Source organism: Siniperca chuatsi, linkage group LG2 (genome assembly GCF_020085105.1).
Source record: "Siniperca chuatsi isolate FFG_IHB_CAS linkage group LG2, ASM2008510v1, whole genome shotgun sequence".
NCBI classification, from domain to species: Eukaryota; Metazoa; Chordata; class Actinopteri; order Centrarchiformes; family Sinipercidae; genus Siniperca; species Siniperca chuatsi.
In genome coordinates this window covers 31,707,656-31,727,724 of record NC_058043.1, presented here as the reverse complement: position 1 = coordinate 31,727,724, position 20,069 = coordinate 31,707,656, and the positions used below count along the sequence as shown (strand labels likewise).

Genomic DNA, 20,069 nt, shown 5'->3' with positions numbered 1-20,069 from the left:
TTCTTCTGTGTAATTCTGAAGATCATAATACATAACATAAAACATAATACATCAAAATTCTTGTAAAATATTCGTATATATGATATATATATATATATATATATATATATATATATATATATATATATATATATATATATATATATATATGATTTTACTATGATACTCACTCAAATATTGTATTAATATGTCATGCTTTTATCCACATTTAGCAGTATTCTGGATATTCCCCACAAAATGACTGTTCAGTACACCCAGCAAAGTGCTTTAAACACTTCTGGACAGAGGAGAAAACTAACAGTGCCCTGTTCAAGATATGTTGACTAGTGTATAGTTGACAGGATGACTCACTAGCTAGCCAACAAGTGGACATGCTTTTTTTCTAAAGTATCACTGTCAATAAGACGGTGTAGTCCCTCATTCGTCCAGGAGTGTTCTATCGTAGAAAAGGTTTCAGTCGTAGTCATCTGGACACTGTTTTCAGAATCAAGACGTTTCACGTCACAATTGAGAATGACTTCCGGATGGGAGCCGAACCGTCTTGATTCTGAAAACAGTGTCCAGATGACTACGACTGAAACCTTTTCTACGATATCACCGTCAATGTCAATAACAACATAGAAATCGTCATTTTAAACTACTGAGATAATCACGCTAATTCAGAAATACAACCAGCCTTTTACAAGAGCTGATGTCCTCCACTATGGCCACAGAGTGCATTACATCACCTGCAAACCCTCTATAGGGCTTGGCTGGCAGTATACTCCAAATGAAATCCAAATTTAGTTTAATAGCACCCATATGGTTCCTCAAAATAAAAATAGTTCAATTCTATGGAATTATACCAAAAACACGTGGGCCACACCCACTCTTGTGATATTTGTTGACCAGTTGGAGGTGATGTAGGAGGGGCAGTGAAAAGTCTGCAAGAAGTTCTCCTCGCCAGCCTGTGCACTGAAATGAGAGCCTCATACTGCACTTTTGCTACATTTTTATTTTGGTTGGAAACCTGTGTTTGCCAAATTCCATTTAGTGTGGAGTATTCTGTCAGCCATAATGAGTGTTTTCAGATGTTGTTTCCCAATTTGTTAAATCAGATTTATCAGTCACAGAGTTTGGTTTATGTTTGGGATATTGATTGACTTCAGAAATCCCATTTGTATACTTTCCATTGAATATGTTTACCTTTGTCTCCAGTACAGTTTTTAAAATCATCAAAATACCTACTGGGGATCTCAAGATTAGTTTCAGAAGATAAATTGAGCAAGTTCTTTTGTATTCCCCCGCACTGGGGGTCTCAAAGTTTTCTGTCCTTTCAGATTCCAAATGGTAAATACAAAGTCCCTCACCAGTGACCACATGCTACTTTGAATCATCATTCTGCATCAAATCTGCACAGTGGGCCATGCCTGACACAAAGTACAATTTAAAGTGGCAAGTTTGTGGTAGCAATGGAGAGTTATCAATCAGGTCTATCCTTATATCACAGCAGAGTCTCTGTTTATCTGGCAAACACTGAGCTGAAAAGATATCAAAGGATAAGAACAAGGGAATGAAGGCAAAGGAAAAATAGATGCACTAATGAAATGAAAACATGATTTTTGAAGGTTTGTTTTGATGTAAAGATTCCTTAATCTAGTCAAATTTTCTGCCCCTTTACTGTGAATGCTGTGCTATTTACATTACTGTAAATCACATTATTTGTGTCACTTCGTCATGTAACCAAAACAAAATTGACTTATTCCCTCTCTGCTTTTTATTTCAATGATTTATTTGGTTTGCGGGGAAATGTTTGAACAGGGAAAAGAGGTATGTGATTGTCTTAGTGCCATTTACCCCGTCTCCTACCCTACCCTTACTCTAAGTCCTGTGCATGCACTTAATGATACAGCTATTGTTGTAGAGGATCATTAATGTTTGCCGTCTCACCAATGACCCAGAACCCCTTTCAGCTTGTGATCACTGCTAATCAAGTGCTTGTGGCAGTGCTTGTTAGCTTCTAAGCTAGCAACAGTTTTGCCTTTGATGATGAAGAACGGAGACAAGCACTTAGGCAATGTGTTTTATTTGTTGAACTCATTAACCAACGCTCTGAGAAAACAAAGCGCAGAGTTGTGACTTTTAATGCTGAATGTGTAACTTATTGTCTCAAAGAGTACAACTCTGTACCTTGTTTTCTAGGAGTCTACCCCAAATCATCCCTGAAAATGCTAACCTGTTTCCTGTGTTTAGCTATGTGTCTTTTATACTACCAAGTCCAGTAAGTAAGCTTGGGGAAGGTGTTGTGTCACCTTTCCTTCCCTTAAAGAAACCCATTCCTCTCCATTGGATCCTTCACACAAAGGAGGATGTGTGAGGCATGCTTTGTGTGATCAGAGATAACATCGCCTCTTGCATTTCAATGAAATGCATTACGCTGCTCAAATTATGTGAGCACATTGGTGAACCAGCCTAACCAGCATTAGACTCCAACCCTGGCAGATAATTTTTGTTTTGGTCAATTCACAATGAAAATACATTCATTTATTCAGTTAATATATTTCAATGCAATTATATTTTATTAATTTTCACTTGTGTGGCTCTAAAGCTGGTTAGAGCTCATCCTATTTACTAGACCCATTCTGTGACTCTCATGTAATTATCAATTTTAACTTAAAGGGACAGTTCACCCCAAAATCAAAAATACATAGTTTTGTTATGTAATGGAGCTAGATGGCACTCAGCTTATGGTGCTCAAAGCGGCAAAAAACTAAATTTGAAAAACTCAACAGCAATGTCTCTTTTCAGAAACCATGACCCGGTTACTCAAGATAATCCACAGATTTGTTGTGAGCAGTTTCATGTAGGAACTATCGGTAGAAAGAAAATAGATGAGTTTTTCAGATGTTTTTTTTTTTTTTTGCTTTGACATCTCTTCAATATCTCCAAAACTTGGCAACTTATACCAAAGCAATCTAGATGGATAAATAGCACTACAGGTAAGAGGCAAAATATGTATTTTTGATTCTGGGGTGAACTGTCCCTTTAAAGACTTTCATGCTGATTGCTACATTCAATTTATAGAAATGTCAAAAATTTGTAAAACTGCAGCAGGTTGTTTAACAAAACTTGCACCTTTAATGACATGCTCATAATCCTCTAAGACTCTTCTGTCCTGCCTCTATAAAAATATTCCTCCTGCTGTACAGTGAAGTAAAATTTAAGGAGTTTCATATGGGGCATCTCCAAGCAAAATGGCGACAGGAAAGTGATAGCTGCCTAAACAAAGATGGCAACTGGACAAGTAAGCAGCATGGGTGTATTTTGAGTTCTGGATACAGTGTCATAAAATGGTGCCCCATTCATGCCACCAAATGATGCTGCAGCTATAAACTCCATTACTATCTGCCTATTGGCAATAAATAAATGGATGAGCGAAAATGTCTTAAAGTTCAATGAGGACAAAACTGAAATCCTGCTAGTCGGCCCTAAAACAAAAATAGAAATGCTGTTTAATAATCTGCGGATATTAACTCCCTGGATTAAGTCTGAGGTTGCAAATCTTGGCGTTATCTTAGATTCAGATCTAAGCTTCAAACAAGGTGATGAAAACATAATTTTTCCATCTTAGAAACATAGCCAAAGTACGACCATTTATAAATCATAAAGATGCCTTTATTTCAAGCCGAGTCCATGACTGTAATGTACTTTCTACTGGCCTCCCGAAAAAAACTTCAGCTCATTCAAAACTCTGCAGCTCGGCTATTAACCAGAACCAGGAGGAGAGAGCACATTAGTCCTGTTTAGCTGCTCTGCACTGGCTTCCTGTAACATTTATATATACAAAGCCCTTAATGGGCTAGGACCAAGCTACATTACTAACTCCCTTGTTCACTACTTGCGATATGATCATCTGCTGGTGGTTTACTGGAGGTTCCCAGCAATAGCTGAAAGAAAATCGAGGATGCAGCCTTTGCCAGTTACGCCCCAAAGCTCTGGAACACACTACCTGTAGATTTCAGTGAATCCAGCTCGCTAAATATTTTTAAAAGAAAGCTAAAAACTTATCTCTTCACTTCAGCCTTTAACTAGATATGACTTTCTGATACAGGCACGGAACTCTTTTGCTCTTTGTTTCACATTTATGCACTGCTGCACTTCTTTTAAAATGTTGTATTTTACTAGATTTTATGCTTTTTATGTATTCTACTTTTTAACTTTATTTATTTATTTATTTTTTATTATTATTATTATTTAGTGGGTTTTATTTCCCATCTTATGTTATGGATTCCTCATTGTTTATTTTACAATAAGTATGGAATTCTATCATTCTGTTTCTATTTTATGTATTCTATTGTCATCTTATTTTCACTTTATTTTACATTAGCTATGGCATTATATCCCTGTTTTTATGTTCATTCTGTTGGTTTTTATGTGAAGCACTGTATTTTCTTTGTTGTAAAGCACGTGAGCTGCATTTCTTGTATGAAAGGTGCTATACAAATACATTTTATTATTTTTATTATTATTAATTTTATTAAAAGTTGCCCAGCTGGAGCATATTGCAAAAAAATATTACAGAAAAGTTTGTCAGGCTTCAGTAGTCTTGTCCCATAATGCATTTGAGTCTTCCTGGCTAAGCAGGCTGACTACCCACACACATAAATGACATGGAAATAAAATGTTGATGTTGAATAAAATCTTGGCTCTTGGTAGCGTTTGAATATATGTAGGACATAATGGTTGAAATGAACATAATTCAAAGAGTACACAAAAGCCCAAATTTACATGATAGTCGCATGAAACCAAGCAGGGAGTAAAATCCTTGTGTCTCTGCTGCTTCTTGCAGTGTGGTCTTGTTTCTTCTGAAATGTCACTGTCAGAAACAAGCGTGTAACCAATAAACTCTGTGTCTGTTTAATGACTTTATGAGATTGAGGTCGAGTCAACAGCATGAGTTTGTCATCGTTTCTCAACCCACTTCATCCACATGTTATTTAGTGAATAGGTAGATGCCACTTGTAACAACAAAAGGAACATCAAAGAGTCTTTTTACTCAAATACAACAAAGACTTTGTGGCCTTGAAAACATATAAAGACATTATGATCTTGCTTCAAGTTGGTCGTCGCCTTGCCAGGATTGGGTGAACTTTTTTTTTCCTTCTGTTAAGAAGCATTAAAAGCAAAATATCTTTATCACTGCGAGAGCTCAGAGATGCCATTGCTGACCAGTTGTGTGAAATAGGAACACAAACAAGAGTAGAAATTAGTATCCGATGTGCAGTGTTTCTCTAGGCAATTTATCCACACAAATGTTTCTCATTTTTGCATAAGAATTTTGGTATAAACCCTATGTGAAATGGCTTTGGCAGGTGCTAACAAAATTGTCTTCACAGTTTTACAGCTGCACAGCTCACCAGGTTCATGGGGTGTGAACAGTTTTCATTTCTGGTTGCTATCTTTGGTTGGGTTAATAAATAGAAATGCAACTTATGACCACCTTACACCAAACAATCGAGATGATGGGAGTGCGCCACAACTCTAGCAAAACTCTCATGATTTTATTCTGACACTGGAAATTTGACTGTGACAGTGAAATCGCTTGAAAAGTTGTTTGGTTTAAGGCCGGCATTATGAAACATTTCAAAACATTTGTACACTGCTGGGAATTGGTTTGTAGTGACAAATGGGTGTCGAAAGAAGAGTTCTTTCTAGACACATTTTTAAGATACTTGGTAAGGTTTAAGAAACATCCTGATGCATTTTAAGTTTTACTTTTGTTTATTTCTGTGACTTGAATATTAACACTACTGCAAAAGTCTCAAATGTAAAATTGATGATTACATGAGTGGCACTGACTGGGTGTCCCTTCTTGCCAACTATCCCACACCAGTTATCCAATGCTAAGCGCTCCCATGGCAAGTGCATGCCCCCAACCCCCCACCCCCACCCCCCGCCCCACACACACACACCACACACCACACCACCAGCACTACCACTACCACTGCCACCTATTAAGCCCATGGGTACATTCACATTACAGTGTTGACAGCTTGATGTGAATGAGCAAACACCATGTATCCTCAGGGGCCCCTCTTAAGAGGCCTGGCAAGAGTGTGGGTGCATGGAGGAGAGCAAGTGTTTTTGATGTGCATGAGAGTAGCCCAGTCCCTAACAGACACTCCACTGCGTTTATTTTATGAGGAGATATGAGCGCAGCGCAGCTCGCTAGCTCCGTTCTTCTGATTGACTCACTTAAGGAGCTGTGGGTGAGTGTTTAAGTAGCTCCCTGCCATGCCTGTCAAGGAGCTGCTGCTGTTTCCTCTGTGGGCCAACAGAAAAGCGTGTGATTTTCCGTGCCCAAGCGCTATTTTTTCTGCTTCGAGTTGTGAAGAATCCTCCGAGATCATGTAGTGAAGCCGTTGAGGCAACAACTTCATCTCATATGGTGAAAAGTGAAAGAGATAGCCAAGATCCTTTCCAATAGATCAGTGGAGTTACATTACATCTTCAGCCTTTATGGTAAATGAGATTCAAAATGTAAACTGTAAAATCTTGAAGACGTGCCCATTGGGGAGCACTCATAAGTACCCTCTTTGTCTAATTTGTCTCCTGTCACTCTTAACCTCATGATTTTCTTTTGTTCCCTGTATTGTGTCTCCCTTCCTTCTCCATCTGAAGGCCTTTGCGTGGTGGTCAGACCTGATGGTGGAGCATGCAGAGACCTTCCTGTGTCTCTACTCGGCCGACATGGACGCTGCTCTTGAAGTTCAGCCGCCTGACAGCTGGGACAGTTTCCCCCTCTTCCAGCTGCTCAATGACTTCCTGAGAATGGACTGTGAGTGAGGAACTATTAAAAACATATTCAACAGTCAGCATGGGGACTGAAGTAGGTGTCTTGCAGTTGGTCCAGCAGGTCCGCTAGAGGGTTGATCAGTGAAGAAGTGTTTTACAGTCAGTGTTTATTTACCACAAACAGCTAATTTACTGACTGTACATTCTGTAGCTGTTAGCTAGCTAGCTGCAAACATACACGCTAACCATGTGCGGAGTGTGTGTGTGTTTGTGTGACAGCTCAGACACTGACTGATCTCAAAACTTACCAGGACTCCAGTTCTGTCTGTTAGTTTCTCTTCTTTTTCCTGACAAGTGGAGTCATACAGATTCAGAATAAGCAGGAAGTTTTTGCCAAAATTTAAACATTTCAACTGCAGATGCATTTTTGCTATAGTTTACACTGCTTTGTACAAATTTGCTTGGTTGCATCCAGTGGCATCTTTCCATCGACTTTGTATGCAGTTGTTTCTGACTCTAATATTTACACTATTATGCATAGATTTTAGATTATTCATAGATTATTATATTTACTGTTTGGCAATATTGCAAAAAAAATACTATAGCAATAAAAAAAATTCAGTCAGAATCGATATATCACAATATGAATTAAGTCAATATTTCTGATGAGCTTCAAGATTCCCTTCAGCTCAAAATTCCTTAGTAGTAGATTCAGAACCAAAATCTGTTTTGTTTTTGTTGCGCTATTTTCCAATAATCTATTTACCAAAATTATTTTTATCTTGTCAGTATATATCTTCTTTACAGCCAGGGAGCTCATATCTTATCTCTTAAATCCCTAATTTTTAACCGTACGTATCAGCACCATGTGTTTTGCCATTTAAAAAAACCAACAAAATGTTTGATGTGTATATTTGTGTTTTATTTGTTTTTGTTTCATGTGCTTTTTGGAGTAGGTTACAACCCTGAAAAAAGTTTAATCAGCATTAGGGTTTCTTACGGAGGTGTTTCTCTGTGTTGAATGGATCTAATTGCTGTTGTTTGACTGTGCCCTTGCACAGTCAAACAACAGCACCCTTCTTGGTTGGCAGTGATTTTCTACAGAGTTAGCAACATGCATCAGCTTTCTGTTTTGTGTCAGTAGCCAAGCATTGTTTGGCACACTCTCATCCGATCCATAAAGGAATTTTTCCTTGCCACTGTCGCCGAGTGCTTGCTCATGGTGGGATTTGTTGGGTCTCTGGTAAATAATATTATAAAGAGTACAATCTAGACCTGCTCTATAGGAAAAGTGCAATGAGATAGCTTCTGTTATGAATTGGCGCTATATAAATAAAATACATTGACCAAATAGGGCTTTAAGTTGCCAAAGTATCTCCTCACCACTAAGGTTTATGCTAAAACAAGGTTTATCCACAGCAGCTCTTTATGTTTAAGGTTGCTGTGCTGAGTTTCTGCTGAAGGAGTGCTCATCTTTTCCATCTCTCCAACTTTTGATACCAAAACATCATCATTTGATGTGCTTCACTAACTCATCCAATCCTGCTTTGCCAATTTTGGAAAGTGGGATGTTTCTAAAGGACTGCCATATGATGGTTAGAATTTAGATTTTTTGTGATGTGACTGGCTGCAAGCAATGTACCCTTTCGACACTATATTGAAGTTTTTAATTTTCTCATCAGTGTTTGCTATGTTTTCACTGTGCGCGGTAAATCAAGTCAATTTCTAATGAAGGTTATCAGCTGCTGTTGCCTGTGCACTCTGATCTCCCTGAAACATCTCTAAAATATCTCCTGTCAATGTGAGATGTGTACTTTTGGCCTGTAGCGGTTTACATACTGAACAATGTGTGTGCGTGTGTGTGTGAACACAGCCAGGCGTGTCTGACTGAAGATAATAGTCAGGTCTTGATGCAGGTTGCTGCAGGCCAGCCATCTCTCTAATGAACTGCATGCACTTGCCTGCAGGAACACTGTGGAGCTATCCGTGGTCCTGTAAAGGAAACACTTTACTGTTCACAATGCAGACTCAATCTGCGTGGCACTAATTGTCCCTGGGGAATGCTTCCCCTTTTCAGTTTGTCAGTCGGGAGTCAAGGAGAAGGCAAAGCATTGTCCACTCATTCAGCTGAACAGAGATGACTGCAAATAGCTTGTTATGCTCACTTGTTAGTGTCATCAAATTGGCCACCTTCTCATTTGCTACATATTGTCAATTGTGTGAAAATGGTAATTGAAGTACATAGCAATGGACATAGCTACACCAGCCAGCAGTTAACAGAGGGAAGGAAATAGGCAATAATACAGTGCCTATATAAAACAGACCCCTTGACTGTGTAAATTTCCTTGTGTGCTACAAATTGAGTTTATAATTCATTCAGCTGGGATCTTTGACGTAAGATATGGACAAAGAAGCATTTCCTATCATAGCGAAAGGTTAAAACGTAAAAACATCTTTGTAGTACTGGCTGTCTTTATTATATTGTAAGTTCTTTCACTAAAAAACAACTATTCAGAATTCCACCACCTGTAATTCATGTATCATTGTAGAATGCATTGAGACATAATGACATCATTTTCTTTGTCATCTGATCTTTCTTACAAACCAGTCTTCATCCATAACCCCTATAGCAATTTTAAGAGATAAGACCGGTGTTATTCTCTATTTTTCTTACTGTCATCAAATCCCATGAAAAGACCAAAACCAACAATGTGTTAGTCTGTCTCTCAATACTTTCTGACTTCCCTACCCTGTCTGTGGATCTCAGCCCCAAGCCCATTGGTTCCTACTGAAGATGTAAATCTTTAAAGACAACTCACAAATACAGTATATAGTTTAATTTAAAAAAAAACAAAACACTGTTAGCACATCTTACTAAAACAGGAAGAAATATTGCATTTGTTTTAAGCAGTGGATTAATATACATTTGGGATTAAATCAAAATAAACTACAGTGTGTGTGTTCATGATAATGAAGGAACATGTCTATTTGTTTATTTAAAAGATCCCCATTAGCTGATGCCATGGCAGCTAATTTTCCCGGGGTCCACACCTGACATACAATACATAACACATTACAAGATGAACATTAATTGCATTAATAAACATACAAGTACATCAAAACTTACATTCATATACAATTCGAAGCCAGTCAATACTGTACATACATTTAGATACAATACTAATTAAAAATCAATATATAGATGAAGAATGAATAGTATACAACTCATATGAAGCGAAACACAAATATTGAAAACTAGCACAGAGTTATACCGCCTACTATTGAGTCTGTCATCTGCAATGACAGACATGTCACCCAGTGCAACAGTGTGGCTCAGTGATGTGTTTTTAATAGTTTTTGGACAACAATGGAGCTCTATGGCGGAATATCAGGCTTTGGATACACACAATACTTGTTACAATATATGCACGCCATACTCATGTTAATTTTTTTTTCACTAAAAATCCAGTTTTTTTTTAAAACAGTCAGAAATAATCTCACAATTTTAGTTAATTTTTTTTAACCTTTTCAAGAAAATAAGACTATGTTAGCCAACATGGCTTGTTAAGATGGAGACTGTTTGCAGTGTGTAACTGTATAAACAATAAATTTAAAATAAGATAGAAAATTGAAATGGCTGAATTAATAAGAATTAATAATACAGTGTATATTAGTCAACATAATTTTTTTTTTTACAATATCCCTGATAAGATTCATGCTCCTTTCAAGACCTTCTTTTCTATTGCCCTTCCATAAAGTTTGGGGACTTTGAAGTCAAGTCAAAGCAGCAGAAGTCAAGATATCCTGACTTATAGTATGGGTCAATCTTCAAAACCACTAGATCCTACACTTCCCATAATGCACAAGTGGCATCTTGTTGTCTTTTATACTCTACTCCTCCAGTTTGTAATGCAGGCTTTCTGTTGAAAAAGTCCAAGCCAAGGTTATTTCCTCAGACTTGACAAAGCTCCTCCAGAGCCACAGAAGACATTATACAACTGTTTTCACAGGCTGAGTAGTACTCCCCAGGACTAGTAAACTGCTCTTATTTGTAAAATCAGTGGAATTCACCTTTAATCTGCAATAAATGCAAGGACACTGTGTAAATACAAACATTGGAGCTCATCATGCCAGTGTACCATCTTGCAGGACATCACAGACAACAAACCATCTTCAATACCAACATAAGACCTAGCAAAGCCCCCACTGCCCTCAAAGTGTAACAAGTGAACACTTTAGTAGAGCGTATCATCATGGGGACTTTTCCACAGAAGGTCATCTGCTGTGCTGCCCCACAGCAGTGCACTTATGTAGCAGTAAATAGCCTTAGCACTAGACAGGCGTCAAAGTTGGACTGCCATTCGAGGAGTTAATGAGGTCTAATGCAGTGGTAGCTAGGCCACTGCAAGCCCTGCGAACACACTCCTGGACACAACACATCCAAGTGGACAGCAGCCGCTCAAGTGGCTAATTGGGAGAGTGGCAATCAGGAAAAAAACAACAAACATTGCACCTACTGTGTATCATCGACCTTGACTCCAATGCCAACACACACAAACACACACATGCTCAGAGGGGGAGAGAAAAACAAAGAGAGAGCGAAGGAGAGGAAAAGCAGACACTCTGCATGGAGCCGTGAGGCATCACATTAGCACACACTGGCCTCCATTTTATCTCCTGTGGTCTTTGTCAGTGTTGCCTTTTTACCAGTTGGGAGCCGGCAGAGACTGGGGGAAATGTGTTTGACGGGTTGGATTTAGAAATACCCGGGACTCTGACCTTTTGTTATGAAAAATTGAAAACTGGATATGCTGTGTCATACCTGCTAATGAAGAGCCAGTGTTAGCCACAAACACCAACATCTCCTACCATTGTTCATTATCACCATCTAGGACAGGGTTTTTCTGGTATTTGTCTCGCTGCCCTTCAGATTTATCTTGCAACCTGACATGCACATGATCACATAAGTGCGTAAAAAGCCATTTTGGGTCACAGTTATATGCATGAAGCATAAGTGAAACGTGAGCTGTTACACTGCTTATGCTGACATCTGAAGTGATTAATGTAGTAGTCTGTTCAGTCAAATGCACATGAGAAAGACAACTGGAAAATGTGGCTGAAACACCACCTCTGTAGACAGACCTTTACCCTCTGTGTTTTTGTTGATATCAACATGTGTCCATAATTCTGCAGAAGAAGAAACTCTGCAGCTGAAAATGAAGACTTAAAGGTTTGCTGTGGTGTTTTAGACCTCTAGTAGTTCTATGGAGCTGTTTTTCTATAAGTGGGTCCTCGTTTTGTTTATCTAGTGCACACATGAGGTAGAACATGCATGTGCATGCGCTCACGCAAGAGATGCGGTACACATTCCTGTTCCTGTCAATGGTTTTACACTATTCCACTAATCAACAGGAGGCAGTAACACACCAAGATATGCAGCAATGCGCCAACAAAGGCAGGGAGAAGAAGACTACCAGCTAATAAACATGGATATAAACAATACAGGATTTAAAATCTGCTTTATGAGGAAGGAAATGCATTCAACACATTTGTCAGACCTCAAGAACACACAATGTGTTTTGGTGAGTAACAGTGAACGTAAAAATAACTTGTTTGTTTACAAGGAAACTCCACAGGGCACCTTTAACTCACTCACAGAAAACTTACAAACAGATCAATATACAGGCCATGTATCACAAAACTGTCATGATACCACAGTAACTCAGCATTGCCTGCTATGTGCTTAGGTTTGCTTTGTCACTTCCATGTCTTATTTCTTCCTTCCCATGCCCTACCTCAGATAACCTGTGCAATGGGAAGTTCCATAAACACCTGCAGGACCTGTATGCCCCGCTGGTGGTGCGATATGTGGACCTGATGGAGTCCTCCATTGCTCAGTCCATTTACAGAGGCTTTGAAAGGGAATCCTGGGAACCTGTCAAGTAAGGATGCCTTAAATTCCTTTACCTTTACCGATCTTCTTCACCTACATTAGGGATGCGTTGTGTATGATTAAGCCATTTTCAGATTTGCAGATCTGTGCACAGATTTAGCTTTGGTTTTGACTTCTCATTGGCCACTTTATTAAGTACACCTGTATTGAACTGCACGCTTTGCACAATTTTATCCACTCCTCCATTTCTACTGTGTTGCCTTGTGGGACATTGTGTTCATCAGCACCACACCCAAAGGTCCAGTAATTTCACTTTTTTTCTACTAGTATTTTTTCCAGTGAGCTACATATTACATGTGAATATACAAAATAAGTAAATAATATGCAAATGGGACTCCCATTGTGGGATTTCAAAACTGCAGTGAGCTGGGATAAAGTTTTGGATCTAGGGGTGCTAACGGGTGTATAACAAAATCAAAGAGTGTATCTTTAAAGTGTGACTTTAACTTATCTTCAGTTTGTTGATTTTTACAACTCATTTGCATCAGCTTTGACGTTGAATCTCTGTATTCTATTTCCCTCCACAGGAGTATAACAAGCACTTTGCCCATTGTAAACCTCCAAATGCCCAAAGTACAAAATCTGACAGTGCCAAGTGTTAACATCCCACAAATGTCATGCTTTTCTCCACCCAACTGGATGACTCAGAATGTGTACAGAATGCTTTGTACAGCCTGAGACATGCGCACATGTCCTTGGCATGAACGTGGCATCTCAGTCATAAGACCCCAAAGCAGCAGGATTACCTGTAACATTTATATATCCAAAACTGTTTTCTTTTATTAAAAAATATAATATAATACAATACGTGTATTGGACAATGCTGTAAAATTGTCCATTGTGTGTTAGAGGAGTTGAAATCAATAATACAATTTGACAAAGAACACAAGGTTTTAATTATGTGTCTTATGCATATTTGTAGCTATTTATGCAAATGAACAGGATGTTTGTACTCCAAATCAGTCAAATTAATTTTGAATGTGCTCTTTTTGTAATTACTTTTATTATGATTCATACACATGATAAGGGTATAGAAACTGTTGTCAGCTGTTTCCAGATTGAAAAGTTTGTTATTGTTGTTTTGTAATAATATAAATTCATAAATCAGGAAACTTAATTGATTAAAGGTAAGACTGTAAGGTAAGACTGTAAGTAAACTTTATATAGCACTTTTCAAAACAATACTTACAATACTTTTTTAAAGACAGACAAAAGGAAGAGGCATAGAAGCAGAACCTTTTCATGATTTAGCCTTTTTGAGATTTGAGGAGGACTGTTCCAAAGTTGATTAGCCACTACCCCCTGAGAATTTTGGCAGCATTTATAATTAAATACACATTTTCCCTTTATTGGTATAAGCAGTTAACATTATTTATTTGTTTGAACAATGTGCAATAGCCTCTGATTTCAGTGAGGTTTTTCAAATAAGATTTAAGTGAGGGTTTTCAATCTTGTGCATTCTGCATATCTCAATAAACACTTGAAACATCATCTATAGCACTTTGAACACTCAAGCAAAACATTGTCTGCACCAACAACAGGGATCAAAGGTGTAAAAGCTCCTTCATATGCTGCAGCATTCTGCAGAGTGTGACGCTGTCACAGCAGCACATCCATCCCTATTCCCTCATCTGGAATCTTGTGGATACACATTAAAAAATACCAGAAGTTTTCATTGTAAAAAATGATGAGAACTGCATTTCAGCTTTCACTTTATATTTAGTAAATAATTCACTCTCCAAAGAAAAGATGCCAATAGAGATGGTAGACTTGTTTCATTTGCGTTTTCCAAGATCACAAGAGTTGTAAGAAAAGCCCAAACTGGCTATCCAAAAGGATCCATAGAGGCAGGTTTAGGACTGCATAAATGAATACTAAAGAACTTACATAGGTGTAGTCTGTTGGCAATGTTGAGGTTTTATACAGGCCCAAAGCCACGTTCATGCCAACGTCACGGCATGGTGTGTGTGGATGGATGCGAAGGCAGTTACTTGGAAAGGGAATCCCCAAATTTTTCCTCCCATATGTATTTTTATATGGACTGGATGACTGAAGATGCAAAAACATAACAAATGAGACAGAAAATACAAACTAAAGAGCAACTAAAAGAAGAAAATCTTACATATTATTAACATGGAATGCTTTCATGGATAAGAAGTGTTCCTTAGAGAAATTACTAGCAAATGTGTGGTTTTACTATTTCATCATTTCTAGACACATATCTGTCTTTGTAATTGTCTCCTTATTTCATCTTTATTCCATTCATAATGCTTTCCCTGCTTGTTAATACACTGTATTCATATCATACATACATTGTTTATTCTGTGTAGAAAAATGTTTTCCAGATATTAACAAGAATCTACAGCAATGCTAGCATTTAGCTACACTGTGACAACATCTGCTAATTAGCACTTAACACAACGTACAGCTGAGGCTGATGGGAATGTCATTAGTTTTGAAGGTATTTGGTCATAAACCAAATTATTGGACAAGTTGAATTTTGATGATGACGCAATTTTGTATTATATAACTACTTATATGTTACTTATTATAACTTTAATTTACTCAGGAAATCATGACATATTTTTCTCTAATCTCAGAAAGACCTGCAAGCCACCAGCTTCACTGCAGCTAACTTTATTTCAAAAGTAATTTTTCCTTCTCCTACTGCGAGTGGATATGGATGTCCACATTCACTCAAACATCAAAAGCAACTGAAAAATACATTTGCGTTGTTCTCACTAAGCAGCTGTCTCGCTGTTGCTATTGTTAATACTGGTAAATTAATTTAGAACTGCCAATAAAAATTGTATTAGGTGTCCGTTTAAACTAGCCTGTCTGGTTGCCAGACATTAATCCACACCTGTCAGCCAATCAGAATCGAGAATCCTCAGTTTCCATGGTATAACTGTCCATACACACCCCAGGATGTGACATAGGTCAAAATCATCTCAAAATCTAAATTAATGTATTCTATGATAATTACTTTGGCAGCATGTTTCAACAGCCAAATTTCCACCAAAACTAAAAGTGTTTAAACACTGTAAATACTGACAAAAAATACAGAGACATGACCTCAGTGTTAACTACTGTCCTGGTTATGAACTTGCATTTCTTCACATCTTTCCATTCCAAAGCCTTTCCCCCAGTTACCTGATGGCCCTGGCCCTGGCTTCTCTCTACTTACTGGGGGTAGATGCTTGAGGAGGCCCCTTGTGTATGAATTTGTTCCTGCATTGTTGTTCAGTCTGCTGGGAATGGGTTGAGTTTAGAGCTGTTAAAGGAAGTAATGGTTTTAATAATGTTGTCAGTGGTAATAAGATACCAGCATGTTAATCCTGGTCCTAGCAGTCCTCCACTATGTCCAAACATGTAACCCTTTTTTCCAGATGACAATAACAAACTGAGGGTTCCCACACATCCTGTAAAACCTGTTGTTTTAATGCAGTAAAAAGTCTTGGGAAATGACCTAATTGCACAAAAACTAAACATGTCCTGGAAAACAATGAACTGGATTTTTATGTGCAGATAGGAACATTTGGTAGTACATTACAGTGTCCTTGACCAATATGCCTCTTGGATTTGAAAATATCCTGAAAAAGGATTTCTTAAAATGAGTGGGAACCCTAAATCTATCAATTCAATTCTATTTTATTACTATAGCACCAATTCATAACAGAAGTTATCTCATTGCACTTTTCCTATAGAGCACGTCTAGACTGTACTCTTACTCTATAATATTCTATGTATCTAGTAAAGAATAAGGCTAGACATTTATCATTTGTCTTTCCTCTTGTTTCTGTTTTTATTAATTGTAAATTAAATATACATTGCAAAATTAATGCAATCTTTTTTTTGTCTGAGCACATACTCGGTACCATCACACATATAGTACAAAGATGTGTATCCTGCACTCACACATTCACGCAGTGTATGCACTAATATTGCTTGGTGTGTAAATGACATGATGGAACGTGCATAAATTTTCCCCTTTACTCACAGTGTAGTGTGTATAACAGTGTTAGCATGGATCCTGCTTCCCCTTAGCACAGACTATGTTGAAGTGCATACAGTCTATACACTGCACATGGTACACAGTGTACAAAGGTTAATCTGAGTAGAGTATTTAACAAAAAACTTTTATTACATGTTTTATCATTGAAGTAAACACAAGGAAACTCTGGGCCGTCTCAGTAGGTAAAATTAAAATAGGTATTCATGAGACAATCTAACAGAAACTCTTTATAACCTGATTTGTGAATAAACTCAAAGCAGTTCAAGCATTTGATTTACAACCAACATCATCAGTTTTCCCTTTTTCAAAGCTCTTGTCTTTAAAATGCTAAATTCTGACCTGTGGCCTTGCAGTAATGGCTCAGGGACATCAGAGGATCTCTTCTGGAAGCTGGATGCGCTGCAGACCTTCATCAGAGATCTCCACTGGCCAGAGGAGGAGTTTGGCAAACACCTCGAGACCCGGCTGAAGCTTATGTCCAGTGACATGATCGAATCCTGTGTAAAACGGTAAGATACTGTTTAAATAAACAGTATATGGTTCTGATTGCAAGCAAAAAGCAGTCATTAGTAATATCTATATATTCTAGTAGTAACATGTGAATTGTTGTAAACTGGGTTTCAAAACATCAGCAGTGAGCTGAGAAGAAATACTGGGGCACTATTGGAGGAGTGTATCTTTAACATGTGAAGATAGTGAGTTATAAAGAGAGGGAAAGGAAGAAAGGAACACATCTCTGTGACCATCAACATGGCACACCTCACGAGCGTTCAGACTGAAAGCAGAGACCGCTGTTTGTCTCCCACCTCCTATAGACAGTCAACATTGGTTTCTTCCACTGAGATGGTTGTTCTTTGTTGGTTTCTTCCGTGACCATGATGTTTCCTAGAGCTAGACTGATAAATCAACCCAGCTGATATAATACGTACCAATAAACTGAAGTACAGAAATGGCAAAGATATGTTTGAGGTATGTGGAAACAGTGTCTCCATTACTGTTCATAGCTTGTCCATTACAAGTTTATTTTTATATTGTAAAATGTTTCACTCAGTGTGTATCTTGGTTACAATTTTAATAACCAAATTTAAAGGACTTTTATAAATATTTTTGTTTATGTAAAAAAGTGAATATCTACTGATGTATCATTATCGGATTTTCTAAACTCTCCCATATACTGTAGTCTCTCAATACATGGGTATTGGTATCAGCATCAAAAATCGAAACTTTTAAATGTTTTAGTGTCTGAACCTAACCAAACTGTAAACATTAATCATTAATCTTTGTCTTTAATGGTCAAATGTGTTTTCGAAGGCACTGACAAATGATGACATCCTTCTGATAGGGACACTACATCAGAAAAAAATGTACTTAAAGTCTCAAAAGTGAAAGTACTATAATACAACTAGACACTGCTTTTTTGTAAGGGGTTACAAGACAAAATGGTTGGATACAGCTGTTTTAATTAGATGTATTTTATTAGTTTTTCATATGTTAATTATGTATGTTTAATGTAAAATTTTAAAGTAACAAGAAGTAACTACAGTCGTGGTCAAAGGTTTTGAGAATGTCACAAGTATTGGTTTTCACAAAGTTGCTGCTTCAGTTTTTATGATTACATTTGCATATACTCCAGAATTTTATGAAGAGTGATTAGATGAATGGCAATTAATTGCAAAGTCCCTCTTTGCCATGAAAATGAACTTAATCCCAAAAAACATTTCCACTGCATTTCAGCCCTGCCACAAAAGGACCAGCTGAGATCATGTCAGTGATTCTCTCGTTAACACAGGTGAGAGTGTTGACGAGGACAAGGCTGGAGATCACTCTGTCATGCTGATTGAGTTAGAATAACAGACTGGAAGCTTTTAAAGGAGGGTGGTGCTTGAAATCATTGTTCTTCCTCTGTTAACCAAGGTTACCTGCAAGGAAGCATGTGCCGTCATCATTGCGTTGAACAAAAAGGGCTTCACAGGCAAGGATATTGCTGCTAGTAAAATTGCACCTAAATCATCAAGAACTTCAAGGAGAGAGGTTCAATTGCTGTGAAGAAGGCTTCAGGGTGTCCAAGAAAGTCCAGCAAGCGCCAGGACTGTCTCCTAAAGTTGATTCAGCTGTGGATTTGGGGCACCACCAGTGCAGAGCTTGATCAGGAATGGCAGCAGGCAGGTGTGAGTGCATCTGCATGCACAGTGAGGCGAAGACTTTTGGAGAATGGCCTGGTGTCAAGAAGGGCAGCAAAATGTTCTCTGATGAATCCCCTTTCCGACTGTTTGGGGCATCCGGAAAAAAGCTTGTCCGGAGAAGACAAGGTGAGCAATACCATCAGTCCTGTGTCATGCCAACAGTAAAGCAGCCTGAGACCATTCATGTGTGGGGTTGCTTCTCAGCCAAGGGAGTGGGCTCACTCACAATTTTGCCTAAGAACACAGCTACGAATAAAGACTGGTACCAAAACATCCTGAGAGCAACTTCTCCCAACCATCCAAGAACAGTTTGGTGATGAACAATGCCTTTTCCGGCATGATGGAGCACATTGGCATGAGGCAAAAGTGATCACTAAGTGGCTCGGGGAAGAAAACATCGAAATTTTGGGTCCATGGCTTGGAAACTCCCCAGACCTTAATCCCATTGAGAAAGTGTGGTCAATCCTAAAGAGGCGGGTGGACAAACAATATCAATAAATAGGGAATTATAAACTAAAATATTGCACAGGAGTATTAAACAGAAGATTGCACAATTATGGTCATACAGACTATACTTAGAGGAGGAGTTAAAGAGTTTGATGGCCACAGGCAGGAATGACTTCCTGTGGCACTCTGTGGTGCATTTTGGGGGGATGAGTCTTCAGCTGAAGGTACTCCTTTGTTTGACCAGCATGTCATGGAGTGGGTGGGAGACACTGTCCAAGATGGCATGTAGTTTGGCCAGCATCCTCCTCTCTGACACCACCAACAGAGAGTCCAGCTCCACCCCCACAATGTCACTGGCCTTATGGATCAGTTTGTTGAGTCTGTTAGCGTCCGCTACCCTCAACCTGCTGCCCCAGCATGCAACAGCATACAGGATCGCACTAGCCACCACAGACTCATAAAACATCTTCAGCATTGTCCAGCAGATGTTGAAGGACCTCAGCCTCCTCAGAAAATAGAGGCAGCTCTGGCCCTTCCTGTAAACAGCTTGAGTGTTCTTAACCCAGTCCAGTTTATTGTCCATATGTACTCCCAGGTACTTGTAATCCTCTACCATGTCCACACTGACCCCTGGATGGAAACCGGGGTCACTGGTGCCTTGGCCTTTCGTAGATCCACAACCAGCTCCTTGAGCTGC

The 20,069-nt window shown here is 38.5% G+C and overlaps 1 protein-coding gene across 25 annotated transcripts in view; it reads left to right on the top strand.

Moving 5' to 3' along the window:
* LOC122883524 (calcium-dependent secretion activator 1) overlaps positions 1-20,069 on the top strand; it is a 216,225-nt gene that overhangs the window by 139,462 nt on the left and 56,694 nt on the right. For 15 of the 25 annotated variants that reach the window (XM_044212353.1, XM_044212315.1, XM_044212362.1 and 12 more), the window contains 4 exons: positions 1,801-1,809; positions 6,661-6,817; positions 12,575-12,716; positions 17,096-17,251. In XM_044212353.1, the coding sequence (XP_044068288.1) occupies positions 1,801-1,809; positions 6,661-6,817; positions 12,575-12,716; positions 17,096-17,251 (464 nt within the window). The remainder of the gene's footprint in view (positions 1-1,800; positions 1,810-6,660; positions 6,818-12,574; positions 12,717-17,095; positions 17,252-20,069) is intronic. The other 10 variants (XM_044212325.1, XM_044212372.1, XM_044212419.1 and 7 more) reach the window with 1 other exon arrangement.